General features: G+C 38.2%; 1 protein-coding gene across 12 annotated transcripts in view; it reads left to right on the top strand.

The window, feature by feature from the left end:
- LOC113660277 (ryanodine receptor 3) overlaps window positions 1–26293 on the top strand; it is a 170686-nt gene that overhangs the window by 92341 nt on the left and 52052 nt on the right. For all 12 annotated transcript variants that reach the window (XM_047821329.1, XM_047821332.1, XM_047821334.1 and 9 more), the window contains 14 exons: window positions 367–575; window positions 1843–2042; window positions 4607–4673; window positions 5418–5578; window positions 5693–5858; window positions 6473–6559; window positions 7411–7637; window positions 10124–10928; window positions 11110–11310; window positions 19232–19334; window positions 20344–20478; window positions 23430–23703; window positions 24413–24527; window positions 25705–25837. In XM_047821329.1, the coding sequence (XP_047677285.1) occupies window positions 367–575; window positions 1843–2042; window positions 4607–4673; window positions 5418–5578; window positions 5693–5858; window positions 6473–6559; window positions 7411–7637; window positions 10124–10928; window positions 11110–11310; window positions 19232–19334; window positions 20344–20478; window positions 23430–23703; window positions 24413–24527; window positions 25705–25837 (2883 nt within the window). The remainder of the gene's footprint in view (window positions 1–366; window positions 576–1842; window positions 2043–4606; window positions 4674–5417; window positions 5579–5692; window positions 5859–6472; window positions 6560–7410; window positions 7638–10123; window positions 10929–11109; window positions 11311–19231; window positions 19335–20343; window positions 20479–23429; window positions 23704–24412; window positions 24528–25704; window positions 25838–26293) is intronic.

Genomic DNA, 26293 nt, shown 5'->3' with positions numbered 1-26293 from the left:
ATTCTTTCAAGCATGCTATCAGTCACCGATATGTAGAAAGTGATGTGAGTCTACATTTCTAAACTTGGCTTTTCTAATAAATGTGAACTAAATATTTTTTAGAAAATAAGCCTGGAAAAGTGTCAAAAACTGTATAGTAAAATGTAAAAAAAAAAAACAAGTCTTGACTTTTCATTAACATAAATTATATTGCTAAAAAACATATACAAATGGATTTCATAAATTATTTCAACAAATGTGCAGCTACCTGATCAGTGCATTCACTGCTAAGTAGTGAACTTTAAAGGGTGAAGGTCTGTGTTCCAAGTTCACATTATGCTACTTTCCCGTTTTTTTAAGTTTTTTATTCTATTCTGTAATCTTTAGGCTTTATTCCAGTCTGTAGTCTGGGCCTTTCCCAAGTTGGACGTATGAACCTGGGCAAAGATGCCAGCACCTTCAAATATTATACAATGTGTGGCCTGCAAGAAGGATTTCAGCCCTTTGCTGTCAACATGAACCGGGAAGTCACTATGTGGTTTAGCAAGCGCCTCCCTACATTTGTCAATGTTCCCAAAGATCATAGTCATATTGCGGTAAGTTGCGGTATATAAGTATATATATATATATATATATATATATATATATATATATATATATATATATATATATATAAATGAATTTGAACAACATCAGGCTGCATCATATCAAAACTGAAAAAAAAATGAAGGGAGTCCTTTAGATTGTGTACCTTAGATTACTTAACAACTTTAGCTCAGTCAACTACATTAGACATCAGAGAAATGTGTGTGTGTGTGTGTGTGTGTGTGTGTGTGTGTATATACATAAAATTTTTTCTCATTAATCTGCATTCATTACTCCATAGTGACAGTTATTACAAATAGCGATAATTCTAGAAATGTCTGTAAATTTATTGAAAAGAAAAAAACTGAAATATAACATACATACAGTAAGTATTCAGACCCTTTACTCAGTACTATGTTTGAAGCACCTTTGGCAGCAATTACAGCCTTGAGTCTTTTTGGGTATGCCACAACAACCTGTGCACGCCTATGTATGTAATTACTGCTACTAGATTTTTTAATATAGATTAAAACAATAGTAGACATCTTAAATTAGAAGTGAAAAACTCTCTCACGGATCAAAATAAGAAACAAAAGAAGTGAGATCTTTCTGTTTTTAGCAGATTTCCCAATGCTGCCACAGCCAGTAATGGCTGGGAGATTAAGTCATTATACCTGGTCCTGGTGTCTCTGTGGGGAAAATGGCATTACTCTTTTCTGTTAAAGCAACATTGCTATTTGTATGCTCATGCTTACAGAACAGGTCTGTCCCCTATTCTGCTGCATGATCAGCAGTTTGAAAATCTGCTCATGTCTCTGGGGTACCATGTGTTATCCCTTCCTCTCTCTTATCCCTGACTGGTTGGTAGAGTTAGGGTTTCAGAATATTGTACAGTTTCTATACAATGTTTAAACAAGTAAAAATACCTGATTAGAGTAAAAATAGCCATACTGATTTGCAGCAAAGGGTGCCAATACCATCGACACGGCAAGCATTATGTTTTCTATGTTTTTCTCATAATGTTTATCTTTTTTAAATGTTCTTTATCATTTGCTGTTTTGTATCAAACACAAGCTATCTGTAGTAATATGTTGTTTCACTTGATACATTTCCTTCAGTAGATATTCCACAATATGTACATAAACTAATGGTGAGCAGGACTGTATATATGGAACGCATGGATTTATCGCTTTTTTCTTTTGGTTCATTTTAATCCAAGTGAACTAGACTACACAATAATCAATATTTGGTGAGAGGTTAAAGTCCAGATGTTTGCAGGTCATAAGGATTGATGGCACTATTGACAGCCCCCCATGTCTGAAAGTGACTCACAAGACATTTGGGACACAGAACAGCAATGCGGACATGGTGTTCTTCCGTCTGAGCATGCCTGTCGAGTTCCACTCCACCTACAAGAATTTCCCTGTGACTGAAATGAACGGAGTCCATGAAGAAGAGCCACTCAAACTCAAATATAGGTGAAACTATACTACTTCACTTCACACAGCATTTAATTTAAGATTTTGCTACTGAAACAAGTTTTAATGAGCTAAAAGTATTTAGACAATGACTGAAAACAAACAACAAAAAAGTGTCTTATGATATTGGGACACCAAGGCTCACCAGGACATATTATAAGCATCTAGACCAGGGGTCGGCAACCTTAAACACTCAAAGAGCCATTTGGACCCGTTTCCTACAGAAAAAAATAACACAGGGAGCCACAAAACCCATTTGACATCTAAAATGAAGAAAACATTGCATATATCGTTTTTTAACTTTATGGAAAGTATAGAAAAAAGCTGTAGTGTGTTGCATTTATGAAATCAATGACCTGCTACCGAGTAAACGAAATTTTATTTCTGCAGGCAAACAAAAATATTTTGAACCGTTTGAACTAAACTTAAGTAAAAAGATGCTGGGTTGAAGGTTACTTTCAAATAAAATGTTCAATGTCTAATTGAGTCCTCTTCGTATTCGTGACCAGGGCTCTCAAGTTTTGAAGACAGGCAAAACTTCTCCAACCCATCTCCAACCCCCGCAACCCCAATTGTTTTTATTGGATGTTGCGTTAAATCTTACCCAGATAGTGCTATTTTCTGATTGGATATTGTGTAGCCACTTTTTTGATTGGCTGATAAGTGTCAGGCTCGACTAAGAACTGAGACGCGCTTGATTCCTGCCCGGTTCCATAGACACAGCGGTGCGGACTGATACATTTTGGGTGCTGTGGCATATTAAATATATGATAAATAGTCAAAAAGTTTTTCTGCGTGAGAAATACGATGTGTGGCGCGAGAGCGTGAGAAAAGACCCAAATGCGTGACTATCACTCTCAATGCGTGACACCTGACAGCCCTGCATGACATCAAAATTTTAACTTGCCACTACAGCAAACCAAAACTGCGTCCGCTTCTGTGTGTCGGACTTCTGCAAGTCGGCAGTTATGGCGCATATTTTGAGAGACAAAAAATTTAAACACGGTTTATTTTATTGTTACAAGAGCATCATAATCTTAGAATTTAGAATTAAATTTTTTTAAAAACTAACTAAAATAAAATAAATTTATATTAAATATTTATTTTCCAAATCTACAGGGAGCCGCAGCAGAGGGATGAGAGAGCCACTTGCGGCTCCGGAGCCGTGGGTTGCCGACCCCTGATCTAGACCAATAGACCAATTCTAGACCAATTGAACTCTCTAGATCTGTACTGTAGGAGTGAATACCGTTCTTCCAAAAATATTTCTTCAATGAAAGATGATTCGGATGATGATGATGATGATGATGATTACTTTGTAATACACAAGTCCAAAATCTCTCTTAGGTGTTTAACTGGGTTGAGACTCAATAAGACAGAATAGGTTTGTATTGATTTGCTGTGACTCATCCATCTAAAAAGATATGTGGCCCCAAATCAGCAAAACCAAAGCAGCAAAATTCACACATAGTATACACAATATTGCCAAAGGATTCTTGACACCTGACTTTCACACCCATATGTGGGCCTTTTCCAAGCTGATGCTATAAAGTTTATAAACCACAGAATTGTATAGGATGTTGAAACTGCTTGTGTTCAAAATATCTTTCCATGTTGTATTATTACAGTTTCACTTCTAAGGAACTTAGGGGTATAGACCTAGCATGACAATGCTCTGCTCCCATAGGGAAGTATATATCCCAAGAAGTATATATCCCAAGATATATACCCAAGATAAGATATATAACCAAAGTTGGAGTAGAACTCGAGTGCCCTGACCTCAGTCCTACTGAAGACTTTTGCTTGGTATCAGTGTATGAACTCACTGATGTTCTTGTGAATGAAAGCCTTCCCAGAAGAATGGAGGTTATTATAACAGCAAACGAACTAATTAATTAATCTGGAAAGCATGGCTCAAAAAACATATCTGGGTGTAATAACCAGGTGTCCATAAACCTTTGACCTTGTAGGGTATCAAATACATTACTGTGGTATCATTGGTGCTCAAATTTTGGGAATCTCCAAACAATTTGACTATTCTTGTATGTCATATTTAATTTAATTAGGATTATTTGTAAACTAAAATAATTGAAAATTGAATTTCAATTGAAAAAAATCTATAAATTATTATTAGACATAATTTATTTAGTTTACAACAAAGCAACTGCACTTAAGAGTCACACACATTTCTATTCTTATATCTGTATAATAAAATACTGATTTTTGTATGTTTCATTTTCAACTGCGACATATAATTAACTGGGCTAATAACTAGCCTACAAAATAACTAGGCTACTAGGCCTAGTGGTTGGGGTGTTGGACTACCAATCGGAAGGTTGTGAGTTTGTCCACCAAGCTGCCACTGCTGGGCCCCTGAGCAAGGCCCTTAACCCTCAATTGCTCATTTGTATAAAAATGAGATAAAATGTAAGTCACTCTGGATAAGGGCGTCTGCTAAATGCTGTAAATGTAAATGTAAATATGGTGCAATATTTGAACCAATTATAGAATGTCAGGTTGAATGTGGTCTGTGTTAAAATGGCATGCTTTTAACTCTTTCACAGGTATCCTGTAAAATCTATGAAACACGTAGATGAAGGGAGGAGAACTGACTATAGTAACATAACAACCGTAAGTCACTGGGTTTTATGTTATATTTATCTATGTCTTATTAATTGTAACAGAATAACAGTATATTATGGTTAAAAATAATCCAAATGTGAGATTTTCCTGTTCTTACCTTACTCAAGTTATCATAATAGTTAACTAATATCAGTGAGATAAAAATGAAAGCTGTTATAAAGATGACCATAGCATACTATGACTTTATCAAATACAGAGTACTCGCTTCAAAATTGTTGGTGAGCTCCTTTGGTAGAGCAAATGATCAGATTTATTGGAACAGATAACCTTAAAGTAAATAACACTTCATATTTGGTTACTAATACCTTGCTTGCGATAACTGCATCAAGCTGGTGACTTACTAACATCCCTGGATTGTGAGGTTGTGGAGGAAGATTCGGAATTACTGGAATATTAACTGAGCTCTGTAACAGGAAACTCAGAGAGAAACCAGGGAGAGAGTAACCAGGGACCAGAAAATAAGTGTGTGTGTGTGTGTGTGTGTGTGTGTGTGTGTGTGTGTGTGTGTGTGTGTGTGTGTGTGTGTGTGTGTGTGTGTGTGTGTGTGTGTGTGTGTGTTGTTTGTGTGCCAGCCCCAATGATTGTTTTGTGTATACACATGATATATCAGGTCTTAGTGAGAGACTGACAAAATTAAGCATTTCAACCAACTAATACACATTTTCAAGGACTCAATCATGGTTTCTACTGCTCATTGTAGGTGTGTAATAATGATTTCATTGTTTTCCACAGTACTCCCATTCAGTACGAGTGTTTGCTGGCCAAGATCCCTCGTGTGTGTGGGTCGGCTGGGTCACACCTGACTTCCATTACTACAGCAACTACTTTAATCTCAGCAAAATCCGAACGGTGACGGTAACATTAGGGGACGAACGAGGTCGGGTCCATGAAAGGTACAGTATATGCTCGAACTATCTCTTGAATCGGGTACATGAGACCAGTATCCGTGATCATCTTTGTTGTAATTGGTGAAAGCGTATGCTAGGTTAATTCAGCCCTGTTTGCAGTGTTAAAAGGAGTAACTGCTACATTGTATGGGGAGGTGATGTCATTAGCTCCAGCCACTCGTCCAGCAGAAGTAATGTGGATTTGGAGATTGGTTGCCTCATTGATTTGGCTACTGGCTTAGTGACCTTTACTGTCAATGGCAGAGAACTTCCTACCTCATATCAGGTGATGTTCTATTATAGCGTTACAGCATTCACTAACATTAATAACTTTTCTTCTTACACTTTCAAAATGTACGGAATGTAACAGATGCTAAAGGTTCAGGATTTTAATGTTGCCACTTCTCTGTGACATTATTACTAATATCATAACTTTTTTAACTGTATTACTTTTGGTTTGACTGGTTTTACCTTATTCTCATTCAGTAGGAAATTACATATTTAAGATGGCTGAAGACCAAATAAAAAAATAAAAGATTAGTCAAACAATGTATATTCTGTTAATAGCACATTCATTATGGTAGCTTTACAAGAAAAAGCCACTTTAGCAGACAAACACAGAGATTCTTTTCATCGTACAGTACAAGCGCTGACACCTTAAAATGATTTGCTAAATTCAGAGCCACTTCACTTCAGTGACTTTCATGGCTACCACTGGAATTCTAAGAGCTAACGGGACCTATTTGTGCTGTAGTAGTAGTAGTAGTAATAATAATAATAATAATAATAATAATAATAATAATAATAATAATAATAATAATAATAATAATACTTTAACTTGTAGTTTCTTTTTCAATACCAGGTAAATGTATTGATGTCAATATGGGTTGTGTTGTGCAGGTGGAGCCAAATACAAAGCTTTTCCCTGCTGTGTTTGTACGTCCCACCAGTTCAAATCTGTTCCAGTTTGAATTGACAAAGATCAAGGTTAGTGCATTTCCGTAACAGTTTAACTTTCCATTTCTTTTGAAAGACAGAGCTGAAACCAAAGAATAGATATTAATCTCATGGTTCTTTCTTTGAATGCTTATAGACAAACCACTTCGTCATATATTCATCTTTGATAAGAGCTTTATTCTTGTTGGGGGTCAGAGTGAAAAAAGTCCCTTTAGCAAGACATATTGCTTATAGGTACTATTTATTAGTTTAGTATGTCCAAATTAAAGCCAAATTATGTATATATATGTATATATATGTATATATATATATATACATATATACATATATATACGTATATGTATATATGTATATATACATATACGTATATATATATATATATATATATATATATATATATACGTATATATACTTATATATATATATATACATATATATATATAAACCTGATAATTAATACCTACTGAACACCCAGCCATGTAGATGGCATATTTAAGGCAAAGGACCTGTGTTTTATGGACATGTGTCATGTTAGGTTTAAACTTATAACCTTGATAAAATCTCTGTAACATTGTACGTATTGTGAGTTAAAAGCAAAGAGTGAAAAAGTATGTAGTCCTTGTTATGATACATTCCAACTTCCTTATGGTTGATTGTGACTCCTATAATAATTTGATAGTTTTCAACAAATATTGAAACTATATTTCAGAACATTAAACGCATTCTATTCTTTTAATCCAAACCTAACCATTTAAAGACATTTATGTTCTAATTATATTCTAGAACAGTTACTTAAAAAAAGAACTGCATGTTTTCTAATGGCAGGATCTATTTTTTATCTGCAAGCCAACATTTTTTTTTTCATGATCTCTCTACCGCAGAATGCTATGCCCCTTTCATCAGCAATTTTTAAGAGTGAACACAAGAACCCAATCCCTCAATGTCCTCCCCGTCTGGATATCCAGACCATTAAATCGGTTCTGTGGAGCCGGATGCCCAACACCTTTCTGAAGGTGGACACAGCTCGAGTGAGTGAAAGACATGGATGGCAGGTCCAATGTCTGGAGCCACTGCAGATGTTGGCAGTACACATTCCAGAGGAAAACCGGTTCGTATACATACACCCTTACCTAGCATAGACTTAACCTATAGTAGTTTGGAACATAACTGGTCTAGGTTAGTAATTTATTCCCAGTAGCATTAATAATTATTTTTCAGTGAATGCAACATCATATTTAAAGTATATAATGTTTTAGATATAGTATATAATAAGTATAGAATTTTAAGAAACTCTGGTACTTTTCAGAATACTATATACTACGGTGCATTGAAAAGACAAATGTTGTATTGATGAGGAGTTTGTTGTCCTTTAAGACCACATGTAGTTGGCATATCTTAGTACAGTATGTCTGAATACTTCAGGAAGCACAGTCCAACTGGAGCTGGTAAATCTCTAGATGTCTCAGGATCCAAACATGGTTGGCCTCATCTCGGTGATGGTCCAAAATCTTCATGACACGGAAGACACTCGGAGCTGGTACAATTTTTGGTTGCCCTTAACACTATCAGGAAGACTATTCCAAAGTTTGGGAGCTAAATACGAAAATGCCCTCACTTTAGTAGATTTAGTAGAAGTCCTGAGTTTTGTGAGCTCAGAGACCGTAAAGGATTGTAACATGTTAAAAGACTAGTTAGATACATGGGAGCTAAACCATTTAGAGCATTGTAAGTAAGAAGCAGCAGTTTAAGAACTCTGGCTGCTGCATTTTGGACTAAATGTAGCCTATTTATTGGAGATGCAGGACAACCACCTAGTTGCTGTCTATTATAACACCCAGGTCTTTCACCGTTGATCTAGTTGGTACGAATGCAGCTGAAAGGTAATAGAACTAATAGTGAGATGTGGTCTTGGTCCAAAGCTAAGAACATTTGTAACAAGTGCAATTTCTGTACTATGATGGGGTCTGAAACCTGACTGAAACTCTTCAAAGATATAGCTCTCCTGCAAGAAGGAGCTCAGTTGTGGCACAACCGTTTCTAGTATTTTAAACATAAACAAAAGGTTTGAAATGGGTCTGTAATTTGGTAATTAATTATTGTCTAAATTAGGTTTCTTAATGAAAGGCCTAATAACTGCCAACTTGAAGGATTTAGGAACGTGGCCTAAAGATAAGGAGAAGTTAATAATATTAAGAAGAGGCTCTAAACTGTATGTAACACTTCTTTCAGTAATATAGTTGGAATAGGATCGAACACACATGTTGTTGATTAAGCTGCAGTAATAAGTTTATCTAGGTCTTCCTGTCCTGTAACCGTAAAGCACTGTGTTTGTGAGTGTTTGTGACTGGGTCACGAGATGCTGTCAGGGGTTGAACTTCAACTATTTTGTTCCTGGTACTTTTAATTTTATCATAAAGTCCTCACTACTGAACTGTGATGGAATAGTGTTTTCGGATATCAGATCGATTTTTTGTTAACTTAGCCACTGTGCTAAATAAAAACCTAGGTTTGATCAGGTGCTCAGCCCTAGCAGCTTTTAGAGCCTGTCTATAGCTGGACATACTGTCCTTCTATGCAATTCTAAAGACCTCTTATTTAGTTTTTCTCCACTTTCGCTCGAGGTTACTGGTTGCTCTCTTGATGGTGTGGATATGACCGTTATGCCATGATGCAGGTTTTTTGTCTATGCCGTGAAGGACTGAAATCCAAAAGCACAATTTTGCCAATGAACATCTGAATGATTTAGAGGAGAACTGGGTGAAAGTGTTTTGGTCAGATGAGAGCTAAATCAAGCTCTTTGACATCAACTCAAAGAGCTTGTCTGGTGGAGGAGGAATGCTGTTTATGACCCCAAGAACACGATCCCTACTGTCTAACATGGAGGTGGAAACATTATGCTTTGGGGTGTTTTTCTGCTAAGGGGACAGGACAATTTCATTGCATTATAGGGATGAGAACCTCCTTCACTCATCCAGAGGATTGAAAATGGTTCATGGATGCATATTCCAGAATGACAATGACCCAAACACACGGCCAAGGAAACAAAGGAGTGGCTCAAGAAGAAGCACATTAAGGTCATGGAGTGGTTAAGGTCATGGAGTGGTTATGGTCATGGAGTGGTTAAGGTCATGGAGTGGCTTAGCCAGTCTCCAGACCATAAGCCCATAGAAAATCTGTGGAGAGAGCTGAGGGTTTGAGTTGCCATACTGTATGTCAGCCTTGAAACCTTAATGACTGGAGAGGATCTGCAAAGAGGAGTGGGACAAAATTCCTTCTGAGATGTGTTCAAAACTGGTGGCCAACTACAAGAAATGTCTGACCTCTGTGATTGCCAACAAGGGTTTTGACACCAAGTACTAAGTCATGTTTTGTGAAGGGATTATAATAATTATTTCACTCATTAAAATGCATATAAATTTATACCTTTTTTGAAATGCGTTTTTTTGGATTTTTTGTTGTTGTTATTCCGTCTCTCACAGTTAAAATAAATTTGTCAGTGGGCAAACATAAAAAAGCAGCAGTGGTTTTATTTCACTGTGTTATTGTTCAGTAGAAACTGCTAAATATAGGTAACTTCTATTTTTTCTTATACAGGTGTGTGGACATAATGGAACTCTCTGAGCAGGAAGACCTGCGGACATTCCATTATCACACTTTAAAACTTTACTGTGCACTCTGTGCCCTTGGTAACACCCGTGTAGCACATGCTCTCTGCAGCCACCTTGACCAGTCACAGCTCCTTTACATTATTGATAACCAATACCTGTCTGGCATGCTGCGCCAAGGCTTCTATGATGTCCTCATCAGTATTCACCTAGAGACGGCCAAAGCTGCACAACTTATGATGAACAATGAGTTTATCATCCCAATAACGGCAGAGACTCGCAGCATACGACTCTTTCTAGATTCTTCCAAGAGACACCAGCCACCTGGTGTTGGACTTAGTACATCACTAAAACCCAGACTTAGCTTTGCTCCACCGTGCTTCATCACTCCGAAGCGTGATCAGTATCTCTACAGCCCAGCAATTCCATTAGATGTTCTAAGGGAGAAGGCAATTAGCATGCTAACAGAGGCCGTTCAGGGTGGAGGAGACCACATTCGAGATCCTGTAGGTGGTAGTGTGGAGTATCAGTTTGTGCCGATTCTCCGGCTGATTAGCACAATGCTAACCATGGGTGTGCTAACAAGCCAGGATGTTCATAAGATCTTGCTGCTCATTGAACTGCATGTCTTTGGGGAGCAGAAAGCAGATGAAATGGGTGAAGCTACGGAGAAAGAGGGAATGACAGGAGCAGAAGAGAAAGCAGTGGAGGCTGGAGAAGAAGAAGCCAAAGATAAGAAGCAGCAAATGAAGGGACTGCTGGAGAAGAAATTGCCAGAATCAGTCAAACTTCAGGTACAACAGTACTTTTGATTTCTAAGCAAGTAAATTAGTTACATAATTCAAATTATACATTGTGTCCTGAAGACCCACATAGTGCAGAACTTCATCATGAAAATAAAGTAAACTTTTAATTAAGATGATATATAAATAACCTTTCTCTGTAAAGAACTTCTATTTCTGTTACTCTTTTCAGATGTGCAAACTTCTGCAGTACTTCTGTGACTGTGAATTAAGGCACCGTATTGAGGCCATTGTTTCATTCTCTGATAGTTTTGCATCAAAGCTGCAGTTTAACCAGAAGTTTCGTTACAATGAGTTAATGCTTGCTCTCAATATGTCTGCTGCTGTTACTGCCAAGAAGACTAAAGAGTTCCGCTCACCCCCACAAGAACAGGTATGCTGTTAAAGATTCACACTATTCTACAGTGCAAGGTGTAAAGTCAGTGTCTGAAAGCAGTTTCCTTTGGGAATCCTAACGTCATCCTGACAGTACTGATGGTGTTTTGTTCTGCTCAATGTGGTTAGAATGTCTCCGCTTGGTTATGTGATCAGTCATTCAATAGTATGATTTTAAGAAAGTGTGATTACTACCAAGTTCTATGCCTATGGGCCCTGGTAGATCGGTAATTACTGGCCTTCTGATTGGAAGGTTTTGACAACCAAGCTGTACTGCTGGTCTCATGAGGAACGCTCTTAACCCTCAGCTGCTCTGTTGTGGCTATGAGAAAATGTGAATAGCTTTGGATAATGGTGCCTACCAAATAATATAAATATGTAACATACCGTATTTTCTGGACTATATGCCACAACTTTTTTCCCACGCTTTGAACCTTGCGGCTAATATATGGATTTTTACATTTTTTCCCCCCAAAAAAAACACATTCTATGATGTGTTTTTTGGCGGCATGAAGCTTTCATTAGACCAATGAAATTGCCGAACGGGTTAAAGGTAGGGTCTCCGATGTTTGAGAAATGCTTCAAACGTGTAGCCAATGAGCAGAAAGGGGCGGGTCTTGTAGAGAGAGTGTTCATATAGAGAGTGTTCAGTGTGCATGTGTAACATTAGCAGGAAGTGGTTTTAACATTGACATGGAGGATAAAAACAAACAAAGAAAGAAAGCAAAGAAAGGCTTACGATAAGGAAAGAAGTAGAAAGCGGTTGTAGCTGCCTCTCTACATAACCAAGATAGAAAAGAGGTGTTATTTGTGTAGTAACAGCGTTTAGCTCAGGAGTTATTGACTCGGGAAACTCCAATCTGTGAATATGCGACCAACTTCCTGCTCCTTCAGTTCTCTCCAGCGCTGGAAAGATAGTGACCCATGACTTTCTTGCTACAGACTACTGTTTACTGCTAATTTTTTATTTTTTGTTACAAGCCGTGTTTCAGTGTACCTGTAGGCACCTGCGGCTTATAGACATGTGCGGCTTATTTATGTTCAAAATAATTATTTTTTTAAAATTCAGTGGGTGAGGCTTATATTCAGGTGCGCTCAATAGTCCGGAAATTACGATAAGCTTTGTTTCCCAGTGTACCAACTTTGTACTCTGAATTGAATTTTACAGGCAATGTGTAACCTATTTTGCTGTTTTCTTTGGAATAGTCTGCAACTATTGACCAATTTCTGACTGTGATGGTTGAAACCTCATAGTACAGGGGTATTCAATTAAAATTCCAAGAGGTCCAGTTACTAAAATTTCCTCCCAGCAAAGGTCTGAATCTTATATTGTCACTTAAAATAGTGTACCCTCATGTTAATAAAATCAATAACACACATAGATTTCTATATAATTTATTGTTAAATTTCAAGTGTTTTCAAAGTCTGAACTTGTCTGGCACTTGAATGGAAAACAATCCTGTAGTTGTCTTTACTACATGTCAAGTAACAGACAACAGACATTGTATTTCTTCTGAATAAAATAAATAAAAAGTGCAAACACAGCTTTGAGCAGCCTGAACTTAGGGCCTATATTTCAAATAATGTAAAACATTCAGAATCTTTTGAATAAAATAAAAGTGCTTTTAATTTTTAAGAAAAAAATTAAACAAAAGACTTTTGAGCTGCCCCCTTTTTAAACATTACATTACTACATTAATAACACAGGAACCTTAGGCAAAAGAACATTTCAAGTAAAATAGAACAGGGCAGAATTTACTGAATAAAAGAAAAGTGCAGAGCTTTGAGCAGCTCCCTTGTTCCTCTCTCCTTTCCACCTCTCCTTACTCCCTTTCCATCTTCCATTCCTAGTGAGAGAAATGGGCCTGTAACTGTCCTGCCAGCAGTTTGAATCTTTATTGTCCTGCCAGCATAATTAGGTGCATTACAGCCACCTTCTGCTCTGGAGTATGGAACAGAAACAATCTGTTTTTGGCTTGGCTTTTGATGAACTGCGAATGAATGAAAGATTTATCTTTTTATTAATATCAAAGAGCTTATATAATCTTATAATATTAGATTATAATAAGGAGATGCTTAATATTATGATAATAGAATTTTAACGGGTTCGTGCAGACCCGTCACTCGGTCCAGATCCGGACCGCGGTCCGCCATTTGGTGATGCCCTTTCATAGTGGAACACCTAGCCCAGGATGCAGGGCATTTGTGTTTAAGAGCAAAAGATAAATACAGGACCAAATATTAGATTTTCAGTTCTCATTTTCTGATATTTACATGTGACATATTAAACAGTTTAGAAAAGGGCACCTATTTTTTGCACCCACCCATTTTTCAAGTGACCAGAAATACTGGACCATGTGACTGACATGTTTCTTGTTGCCCAGATGTGCCCTGGTTGACTGATTTCTTTCAGCAATTAATAGCTCTTGGTTTGAGCCTTTTTAGCTGTATTGGGGAGAAAGCAAGCAATTCTGAAGCAGAGAGAAAATCGATCGAGCCGTTGCACAAGCACTGGGAATAGCCAATACAGCAATTTGGAATGTGATGAGAAAAACACAAACTGCTGGTGTACCGTCAAGTAGACATCAAACAGGTTGGCACTGGAAAACAACTGTTGATGCATTGTCAGAGCTGAAGGTATCACAATCCACCATTTGAAGAAGACTTTAAGTGCAGAAAAATAAAGGGCCAATTCACAAGATACAAGCCTTTTTTTTTTTACAAAATAAAATTTGCAAAGAAACACAGAGATGAACCAGAAAAGTTCTGGGACTAATATTAACCTCTTAAAAAGTAACGAAAAGGCTAAAGTGTAGAGAAACAAAGTGTATTTGAGGATCACCTGCTCATGATCCAAAAATTCATACAAGCACTGTGAAGACAGTGTAATGTCTCTTAATATCATTTGGAGGAACTTTCCCTTGCAACCAGACAATGAGCCACAACACATTGGCAAAGATCATGTTATGGTACTCATGGTGTCTCATAGTGAACACAAATCAATCAGAATTCTTGCAGTAGAAAGTAGATGGAATGACAGCATTAAATCTTAAATTAAGTTTCACCTACAGTAGGTCTACGTAAGTCACTCTCTCTCTACCAAGTCATGTCAAGAAGCTTTTATTGTCATTTCAAATCATACATAGCTGTTGCAGTACACAGTGAAATGAGATAATGTTTCTCCAGGCTCACGGTGCGACATAAAACAATCAATCAGAATTCTTGCAGTAGAAAGTAGATGGAATGACAGCATTAAATCTTAAATTAAGTTTCACCTACAGTAGGTCTACGTAAGTCACTCTCTCTCTACCAAGTCATGTCAAGAAGCTTTTATTGTCATTTCAAATCATACATAGCTGTTGCAGTACACAGTGAAATGAGATAATGTTTCTCCAGGCTCACGGTGCGACATAAAACAATCAATCAGAATTCTTGCAGTAGAAAGTAGATGGAATGACAGCATTAAATCTTAAATTAAGTTTCACCTACAGTAGGTCTACGTAAGTCACTCTCTCTCTACCAAGTCATGTCAAGAAGCTTTTATTGTCATTTCAAATCATACATAGCTGTTGCAGTACACAGTGAAATGAGATAATGTTTCTCCAGGCTCACGGTGCGACATAAAACAAAGACAGGGCTAAGGACTTAGTAAGTAGTCTTAGCTACATAAAGTGCAACTGTGCAACCTGGTGCAAACAGTGCAGGACAAGACAAACAAGACAGACCAGACAGTGCAGGTCAAAAGACAGTGTAAACGAAAAAGTTACAAGACAATACAAAAAGTACAATAAACAGTGAACAGAGACAGCGCCGACCAACCCGTGTAAATACTGTGTGTGAATACTAAATGTTCAAACAATATTTTATGCAGTAACATTAGAATGAACACAGTTTCTTAGCAGCAGGTCCATGGGATAATATATAGAATTGTGCAAAAAACAGCAAATGACTGAAATATTGTACAATATGTGCAAAAACAGCTGAAATGTTGGATAGTTTGTGCACAACAGCAAAAAGTGTGCAAAACGGCATGTAAACAGTTTGATGGATTGTAAGCAGCATGTAAACAGTTTGATGTGTCAGTGTGTGTGTTTAGTGTGGGTCTGTGCAGTCCATACAGATGATGTGTATGCATGTTGTGCTCAGTACAGTTCAGTTCAGTTATTGAGAAGTCTGATGGCTTGTGGTGCTTGTGGTACAGTACCATGCATGTTGTGGTGACTTGGTTATCCTTCACCAATTTATCCAGTTAGAAATCCACACCAGTAACCTTATTTGAGCCTAGAGACTGCTCCATGCTGCTAAAATGCTGCAAGAATCAAGGCTGTGAAAATAATTTATGACTGCACACTAAAGGGCCAGACAGAGGGCCAAAGAGAAATAAGACTGTTCTGTGACAAAAGGGGACAAGTTACAAAAATATCCCAGATTGTAATCCACACAGTTACCTCTTTCTAGCACTTTGTGGGCAGCATTTCAAGGCACTAGACATCAGCCCAACTTGGATGAGGACGTGTCACAGAGCAGTCCATTCCTCTCTGAATGTGCACCAGTGTCTTGCACACAGAAACTCATTCTTTATCAAATTGCCTTTATCAAAAAATCCATTTGTATTGGGGTCACTCTGGCTAACAATCCCCAATCCAGCGATATCCTGGAAAGTAGTAGAAAAGGGAGATCCTGGAGTCCATGTTGTAATAAAACCTCTTTCTCTTGTTACTCTACTTGGACAGCCTTGAAGTGAAACACAAGGTTATAAACCTCGAATCATTCCTCGATTCATCAAATTTAATGCAAAGTTACCTTCGTATTGACAGTGGGATTGTGCTTTTGACCTTCTGTCTGGTACCACACCCTCCAGAGGTGATGAATACCCTTCCAAAAACTAATTGACATCAAAGAGACACTTGAACATGGGTGCCTCTGTCTGTAAACTAGAGGTCTTCACGGATCCACTTAGATCCGAAAACCCGAGGTCCGACCCGAGCAGGTTCGGGTCTAAAAGTTTCACGTGTGCCTCGGACATGGGTCGGGTATAATAATAGCGGCATCGGGTCTCGGGTAATTTAAAATGAATGTGTTTTTACCGAACGGACCCGAGAAGACCCGATCTACTGTACCTCGTGTGTGTGCATCGACTCGAGTCCTTTTCCAACCTCTCCTCTGTTTGCCAAGGCCGCTTGCGACATGTGGCTGGCGACTTGTGGCTGGCGGTAAGCTCATTTTCGTTGAAACAGACCTGTCAATCAATGTTGTAGCAGTTACACTAAAGTAACATTCGGGTCCAGTCGGGTTAAAAAAAATTGCCGTCAGGTCGGACTCAGGTCTAATTTTTTCAGGTTTGTCTCGGGTCGGGTCTTTCTTAAAAAAAAAAAATCATGCAAGTCGGGTTTGGGTAAAAAGTAATTCGGGTCACTTTGGGTCGGGTACATTTCTTTAGACCTGAGAAGACCGTAAACATTTTCTGCTGTGACTGAGTTTGTAAATGGGAGGGGGGGGGGGGGGGATGTTGGCCTTTTGCCCTTGCATCAATTACCAGGAATTAATTTAGTCATTATCAAGTACCAGTATCCTCTCTAGACCAGCTGCCATAGAACAGGTGAAAGGAGCGAAGGTTTTCATGAAATTGGACATCAGAAGTGCATACAGTTGGATTTATATTCAATAGGGCGATGAGTTGAAGACTCCTGTCATCACTAATTCATGATTCAAAGACCACTTCAGGGCAATATGACTATTTTGGTGATGCATATTGATGAATGAGGAGTTGAAATAGACCCGTCTAAAGGCTGCATGGCAGGATTTATATCACTGGTGAAGTGGAAAATGATCCTTAGGTGATCTGAGCAGATCCACCTTTTCTTCCAACTCTTCAAATTTCTAAATCGTATGCAACTTGGAATGTTTCATCAAGAAATAGTCATCAGGCCATGTGGCATTTATTTTTACCCAAGTTTCACTTCACCGTCACATATAGAGTGAGATCAAAGAACACCAAGCTGATCAAGTCAAGCCATAAGCTTTTATTGTCATTTCAGCCATATATAGTATAGCTGTTGCAGTACACAGTGAAATGAGACAATGTTTCCCCAGGACCATGGTGCTACATAAAACAAAGACAGAGCTAAGGACTTAGTAAGTAGTCCTAGCCAGCTAATGTGCAAACAGTGCAGGACAAGACAGACAAGACAGTGTGGGACAAGACATTGCAAACAAAAAATTACAAGACAATACATGAAAGACAATAAACAGAAACAGCACCAAGCAGTGTAAATACTGTATGTTCAGACAATATTACGTCTGCAGAAATACTGGAATGAACAGTGTTATAGCAGCAGTTACCTGAGATATTGTAAAGTATTGTGCAAAACAGCAATCAATCAATTCTGAGTTGTCAGACAGAATGTGCAAATAGCAAAAAGTGTGCAAAAACAGCATGTAAACAGATTGATATATATATATATATATATATATATATATATATATATATATATATATATATATATATATATATATATATGTGTGTGTATATAGTATAGTATGATATATATATAGTATGTGTGTGTATTTAGTGTAGGTGTGCACAGTCCATACAGTTGATGTGCATGTGTGTGTTGTGCTCAGTACAGTTCAGTTATTAAGGAGTCTGATGGCTTGTGGGAAGAAACTGTTACACAGTCTGGTCGTGAGGGACCGAATTTTTCGGCACCTCTTTCCAGACAGCAGGAGGGTGAAGAGTGTGTGTGAGAGGGGTGTGTGGGGACAATCACAATGTTGTTGGCTTTGTGGATGCAGCATGTGGTGTAAATGTCCATGAAAGAGGGAAGAGAGACTCCAACGAATTTTCTCAGCCGTCCATACTATCCGCTGCAGGGTCTTGCGATCCAAGATGGTGCAGACAGTGATGCAGCTGCTCAGAATGTTCTCAATGGTTCCTCTGTAAAAAGTAGTCAGGATGGGGGAGGGAGATGTGCCTGTCTTAGCCTTTGTAAGAAGTAGAGATGCTGCTGAGCTTTCTTGATGATGGAGCTGGTGTTGAGTGACCCGGTGCAGTTCTCCTCTAGATGAACACCTGACGATCTCTACAGATGATCCGTCGGTGTTCAGCAGTGAGTGGTCGCTCTGTGCTCTCCGGAAGTCAACAACAATCTCATTAGTTTTATCAACATTCAGAAACAGCTTGTTGGCTCTACACCATACAGTTAGCTGTTGCAGCTCCTCTCTGTATGCTGACTTGTCGTTCTTACTGATGAGACCCACCACTGTTGTGTCATCGGCGAACTTGATAATATGGTTCGATCTGTGCATTGCTGCACAATTGTGAGTCAGCAGAGTGAACAGCAGTAGACTGAACACGCAGCCCTGGGGGGCTCCAGTGCTCAGTGTGGTGGTGCTGGAGATGTTCCCGATCCAGACTGACTGAGGTCTCATTACTGCAATCATTACTGCACAAATACTGAGTTTCTCAACACATTACACCTCAGGTAAAGTGTTGCAGCACATGTCTGCTTAGATATCACTGAAGACATCTTCAAAGATTTCACTTTATGGTTTCCTTTTGAAATACCTTGGCCTGTGTTCCTTAACAGTGAATTTTCTCTTTGCTCTGTTGATTATCATGCTTACATTGTGAATGACCTTGTTAGTTGATTAGTGCTTTTTGGATTGTGTACATTGCGTATAAAATGTACATGGATCTTCTCGTACATGGATCCCCAACATTTACCCTAGCCAAATTTATTACACCCAGATCTGTTGGCCTTTCTTTTAGTTTTAGGGTGACTTTACACTTTAGAGAAAAGAGTATAAGTTGGTATAAAACTAACAAAAACAACAATTATAATTATTTTGCTATTTAAGTTAGCAATTTTATAGCACAAGTATATCGCTGGTATGTGCAATATTTGTTTTTCTTTCAGATCAACATGCTGTTAAATTTCAGTATGGGTGAGGACTGTCCCTGTCCTGAGGATATTAGGGAGGAACTCTATGAATTCCACAGTGAACTTTGTCTACACTGCGGTAAGTGAAACATTCCAAGTAGGTAAAATATTGGTATTTTTGAAAACAGTCCAGTCTGCAGACTTTAAATGCATGTTATATAATTTTTGCAGAGCATCAGTTACCATTATGAGTCTGGTCAAAATGTGATCAAAATTTTGGTAGCCTAGTGGTGAAGGTGTTGGACCTACAATCAGAAGGTTGTGAGCTCGAATCCCAGCTCCACCAAGCTGCCATGACTGGGCTTCTGAGCAAGTCCCGCTGGATAAGGTTCACAATAAAGTTCAAGAGTCAAGAAGCTTTTATTGTCATTTCAACTATATACTGTATACAGTAGCTGTTGCAGTACACAGTGCAATGAAACGATTCTTCAGGACCATGGTGCTACATAAAACAATGACCGAGCTAAGAAAAGAGAAAATTGGACAAAAAAAAAAGTCGATCAGCATTTCAGATTTACCTGTAACAGATCCTTTAATAGAACCTCATCTAATCAACACAGCTTGAAAGGCACACATAATTAATCTGTTTATTTCCTGAACAGATCCTGTTTACATGAAAGGAATTGTTTGTGAATAAGGGGGTCGAGAGGCTTAGTGGTTTGCGTCTACGGGGTTGGGTGTTTGATTACCACCTCTGCCCTTTTCTTACTGTGCTAGAGGGGTTTCCTCCGAGTTTCCTTTCCCAGTCTTGGGACATCTGTTTTAGGCTGATTGGCAACTCCAAATTATCTATAGTATGTGAATCAGAGTGTGTGTACTTTGTGATGTACTCTGTGAGGGCATATTTTGATGGTATAGTTCCCAGGTTCCTGTATAAGTGGTACAGAAAATGGATTGATCGATGTATATAAATAATTGCAAAAGAGTCCCCAGAGTGTTTTCGCCTGGAGCATTTGATAGGAGATGCAATGCAATGATGACAAAAAAGGAAGAGAAATATTATTCAAATATTCTGGTCACAGACAACAACAAAATGCTTCTAGAGTAGCACTAGTATAACTCCAAAAGTCCTCTGTGTCTGTTTTCAGGTATTCCGATGGAAGAGGAGGAAGAGGATCAGGACACATCTTTCAAAGGCCGTCTGATGGCTCTAGTGAACAAGATCAAGGGGCAGCGGCACAAAGCAGAAGAGAAGCCAAAAGAGAAAGAGCAAGCCATTCCTTGTAAGTATAATATACAACAAAACATCGTAGGCATTGTAGGCAAGTCGTGGCCTAATGGTTAGAGAGACTGACTCGTAATCCTAAGGTTGTGGGCTCGAGTCTCGGGCCGGCCACACGACTGAGGTGCCCTTGAGCAAGGCACCGAACCCCCAACTGCTCCCCGGGCGCCGCAGCATAAAAATGGCTGCCCACTGCTCTGGGTGTGTGTTCACGGTGTGTGTGTGTTCACTGCTGTGTGTGTGCACTTTGGATGGGTCAAAATGCAGAGTACGAATTCTGAGTATGGGTCACCTTACTTAGCCGTATGTCACTTCACTTCACTTCGACATTTATAATCATATACAGAATAATAATGGAGTGAAGTGCATTCAATCTGCATAGATTCTCTAGATGTTGGTGTAGTTTGTTTTGGTAGCATTTTGAGGTAATTCATCAGCACATTGATGTGGTTGCTTAACATTCATCATCGCATTGACGTAGTTGCTTTCTGTGATTTGGATTCTGTTTTTCTAGCCTTGCTAGTCAGATTAGAATACAGTATACCACCTATACATACAGTACATGCATCCATACTCATTTCCCTACCCACTGATATTAAGCTTAGTTTTATTGGCCCGTTTTATCCTGAGCTCAGCATTCTTCCACCACCTGTTATCCCTCAAGACTTCCTTCATAATATCTACCGCTAATCGGTTGCTCTATAAAAAACTCACTAACCATTAACAAAAACAGTGAGACAACGATGGGATCGTCTGTCCCATCAGGGAAAATTAGAAGCTTTTTATCTTTTTAGAATGATTTTGTTTGATTAATTAGTGTCACAAATGGCCTCAGAACTCAGAACCATGCGAAACCACGTACTTAGTATTCGCTATCCCTCTGCCAGCAACCCTTCTGATGGACTAATGCTCCAACAGTCCTTAGAATTAAACTCACTGTGGTTTTCTGTCTGTCCGTTTGTCAGCAATTCTACAGAAATTACAGCTTTTTTTTTTACTGTATAAAATAATTGCTTCCCATAAATGACTGTCTGGTTCAGCCTGCAGTCAGCCTACAGTAGATTTAATTGGTGATGGATTAACGAAGCCCTAATAGTCACTAGCCACCCACAACCGCAATCAACCACACACTCACACATTTTACTCACCCACACACAATGGCATACCCTCTCAGACCACTTTAATATTAAAAGTTATACATATGCTCTTTTATTTCATTATCCCATGTGACTTTGATCCTCTGGGAACTTCACACACAACACTCACTAAAGAATGGTGTGAAAAGCAAACGTCTTGTTGCTGATGGAGGTCATAGGAGACTGGACAATGGAACAACACTTCAAACTACGTGGAGGAAGAACTGCACCAGCAGAACTCCACATTGTGATGGGGAACCTGACACTACTGTATATTGGGAACAGGCTCATGAAAACTGTAAAGTTGGATGGACTAAGGATCTGGATCTTTTTGTAAAGAGCAGTTATTTGAATTGTAATAGCCTTCCTGTCAGTTCCTGTCAAGCTTCACTATTTATTATCTATGTTTCTAACTACAGTATCATAATTTTCACCTGAAATCAGTTTCATTGGATGTCTTATTGCTTATTCATTAGCCCCTAAGGTCATGGTCTGTCGGTGTGTTTGGAATGGTAATGAAACACATGGCCCTTCAGACTTGTAAATGAAATGTTTGGTTTTATTCTTGAATATATTTACATCATGCAGGCAGATTTGACATTGAGTCCTACAGAATGGTGAGTGGTTCAACATCTAATCTCAAGTGCTAACAATAAGGCGAGGCATACTGTAATTATACAGCCCAGATTTGTAATCACCTTTCCTTCTCTGATGTCTGTGATGAGGAAAGATGACATGTTAAGAGCTTTCAGTTAGGGGATGTGGTAGCTCAGTGGGTAAGGTGTTGGTGATCAGAAGGTCATGGGTTCAAATCCCAGGTCCACCAAGCTGCCACTGCTGGGCCCCTGAGCAAGGCCCTTAACCCTCAATTGCTCAGTTGTATAAATTGATTTAAAATAAAAAAGTCACTCTGGATTAAAGTCTCTGCTAAATACAAGAAATGTAATTGAAATAAAATTGCTGTAAGCATATCTAATGCAAGTACAGTTTTTACAATTGTTATCATTTTTCACATGTTTTGTATGTTAGGAAAAGTATTTTAATGAATATACAGTAATTACATGTAAATTAGGCTGAAAGATAACGACTGATTATTAAACATTTAGATTGATGTTAAAGACTAAAGAAGCCTTTATTCACACATTTTTTTTTTTTGTTGCTAAATTTCATATGGGGTTTGACTGGTTTTACATTGCACTGGTTCTTAAGTATACCAATTGTTTAGAATCTTGGGTGGCTTTTAATTAGTCAGGCATATTGCGGGTTTTGTTGTTTTTTTTACATCTCTTTTAAAGAAAATATACAATTCCTTTTCATTCCCTTTCTCAAATAATGCCCAGCATGTCTGTGCATTCACCATGGTTTATTTGCAGTCTGGAAAAAATTAGGGCTGAATTTTCTCCTGCAGGAAAACCTTATTTTTCAGTATTAGCACAAACATATGCGTTGAAAATAGTTCATTTAAAATGTGAACAATCATTGACGTTATGTAAAGCCTTATTAGAGGCTAACAGATGAATAAAGTAATAAAGGAATCCCATTGATAGTATGTAGAGCTGCATGAGACTGCATGCTTTTATAGTATATAAAACTTATTGACCTTATATACGAAAAAGGTGGTTTGACCCGTGTCACATGACCTCTAGTTTTAATTTTACATGTACACCTGTATGTTATACAATATTGTTTATAATTGTTTGTAAAAACATATAGTAATTGACATATTCCCTTATTTCCTACATGTAACATAGCTTGCAATAAAATATATTGATAAATAAAAACTGGCTAATTTTACTCAATATGCTTTTTACTATAGCAAATCTCAAGGAGTTGATCTCTCAGACCATGGTTAGCTGGGCTCAGGAGAGCCACATTCAAGACCCAGAGCTGGTCCGTGCCATGTTCAGCCTACTGCGGAGACAATATGACAGCATTGGCGAGCTGCTGCGTGCTATGCGCAAAAGCTACACCATTAGTGCTGCATCTGTGCACGACACCATTCACCTGCTGGCCTCACTGGGTCAGATCCGCTCGTTGCTCAGCGTCCGTATGGGCAAAGAGGAAGAGCAGCTCATGATTGATGGCCTCAGGTATGATAATATTTTACTAAATTTAGAAATGATAATATTGCTAATGGTGTATAACATGGGTAATGAGATGCTTTTGAGAGAGATTCTTGGTGACGTTTGCATTTTTGGGTTAAGGCATAAAATTCTCTTGAACATAAACGCCATGTGTATAGTACATAAGCAGACAGTTTGCCAAAGTCACAATTATCTGAGGAGAAAAAAGATTAAAACAAAATGTTAGCTGCGATTAGATGGGTCAATTAACTGTCATCAAAAAAAATCAGCTAATAATATAGTGACAGTTAATCAGTCAGTATATATTAAGTTTTTGGGTACGAGCAATCTGAAGTGTTTTACTTCTTTTAGTCGATGCTATCACGGTGATGCTTTGCGCTTTTCACATTGCCTTATGACATATCTTTTAGTTCTACACACACATTGTCTTCATTATTCATAGGACACTGGTGTATATGTGAATAGGAGCACACAATGATCGATGGTGTAGCTTGGAGGGTGATGTATTACATGTGCATTCATTTGCGAGTTTGACATGATTTATGGCACTGAAGAGCCATTCTAATCATGTAAATATGAGGAAAATGGGAGGCATTTCATAGATAATGCAAAGAACAGTAATTAAAGGACGCAATAAACTCAAAGGCTACTGTGAGCTCTGTTCCATTTCTATTAGCCCTAATTTCTTCTCTTTTTTTTCTTGCATGTGTTTCAGTGACATAATGAACAATAAGGTGTTCTACCAGCACCCGAACCTGATGAGAGTACTAGGCATGCATGAGACCGTCATGGAAGTTATGGTGAATGTGCTGGGGGGAGGCAAGTCTCAGGTACTGCTTAGCTGTTGTGGGGCATTGCATGCTCGTTTGTGTGAAACAGCTAATTGAGTTTATGTGGATTTTCTCTGGGTTCTCCACATTCCTCTTCAGAATGTTGCAAAATAAATTTCCCCTAGTTGTGAATGAGTGAGTGTACATATAATGTGCCCTGCAGTGGACTGGTATGCTACCCAGAGTGTTTTCGTAATTTTCCTCACCAACCCTGAATTTGTTAAAATAGGAAATGAAAGTGAGCGTGTGAGTAAACATGTATTACTACTGACGTCAGTACCTGATGATAACTAACACAGTAATATGCCTTATCATTAATGTGCATTACCATCAATTTAAATGATATCTTCTATTCTATTCAATTCAATTCAAGTTTATTTGTATAGCGCTTTTTACAATGGGCTTCGTCTCAAAGCAGCTTTAGAGAACATAAACATAGAACAGAAGTTAAACATAAGGAGAAAAAAGAATTAATATAGTAAAAAATTAAGATATATATAGTTCACAGTGTGTATGTATTCTATTCTATTCTATTCTATTCTATTCTATTATATTCTATTATTCATGCCAAAAACTTTTGTCTTTCTAACAGTCTTACGAGACCCCAGTCACAGATTTTAAATGTGCATAGGTTTTACTGTAGACATGGTCTTGTATTTGGCCTTAATTTAAATGCTGATTGGTTCCTGTGGGACATACAGTAGTGTAGGGAGACTATTTGTCTTTATGTGGATTAATGAGGCCTGGACATTTGCAACAGAAAGTACCTTCATATAATGTGTACTTTCTTACAGATTGTAAAAATGGCGAGTTCATTAGGATTTTTAAGATTAAAACATTTATGGAGGTTAAATATAATGTACATTTTTTTTGATACAATACTACAAATCAAGTGATGGATGTCAGTCTGGGAACCAATTATTTAATATATAATTATATAATACATTATATATAATTATTCTAATATATAATTTTTTTTTGTAACTTAACACATGATGTAATATGAGCACCAGCAAACACTTTATAAAACCCTGCAGAGGTTTGAAAAAAATAATGCAATAATGCCTACTATTCAAAATTTGATGATTGAATAAGAAGTGTTTGTACATGTGGGTGTTGCTAATGAACATGCTTTGCTTACCTGGAACTTAAATTCATTATCCACCTCCATTCGCAGGAAATTGCTTTTCCCAAAATGGTGGCTAGTTGCTGCCGCTTTCTGTGCTATTTCTGTCGAATCAGCCGACAGAACCAGAAGGCCATGTTTGATCATTTGAGTTACCTGCTAGAGAACAGCAGTGTGGGTTTGGGTGAGTTCCTGAACATAAAGCTCCGTACACATCAGAACTGCTCTGTTTACTATCTGAATGATTTTGAGCCTATTAACAAATACAGTAATCCCTCGCCACTTCGCGGTTCAAGTTTCGCGGTTCAAGTCTCGCGGCCTCAGTGCATCGCTGATTTTTCAAAAATATCCATCGAAAAATAAAAATAAAAACGGTTTCCCAGGACGCCAGACAAAGAGAGAAACTCTCTCAGAAGCTTTGTACATACCCACGGGCACTCAGACAAGGCACAGGATTGGCTCCCGGCACGAGATCTGAGCTGATTGGCTGCGCATCATCGCATCCTCTCCCAGCTTCTTCCTTTGTTGTATCTCGCCACTCTCGTTCACACTGTCAACTGTGTCTCGCGTATTGTGTTTGAAATGAACTTTTCCTTAAGCCCTTACAATGCCTCCTAAGCACCGTGCCCCTGCGAAAGAT

The sequence above is a fragment of the Tachysurus fulvidraco genome, chromosome 12 (assembly GCF_022655615.1).
Source record: "Tachysurus fulvidraco isolate hzauxx_2018 chromosome 12, HZAU_PFXX_2.0, whole genome shotgun sequence".
Taxonomy (NCBI): domain Eukaryota; kingdom Metazoa; phylum Chordata; class Actinopteri; order Siluriformes; family Bagridae; genus Tachysurus; species Tachysurus fulvidraco.
The sequence above is the reverse complement of the archived record's forward strand: the minus strand, read 5'-3'. Positions and strand labels throughout refer to the sequence as shown.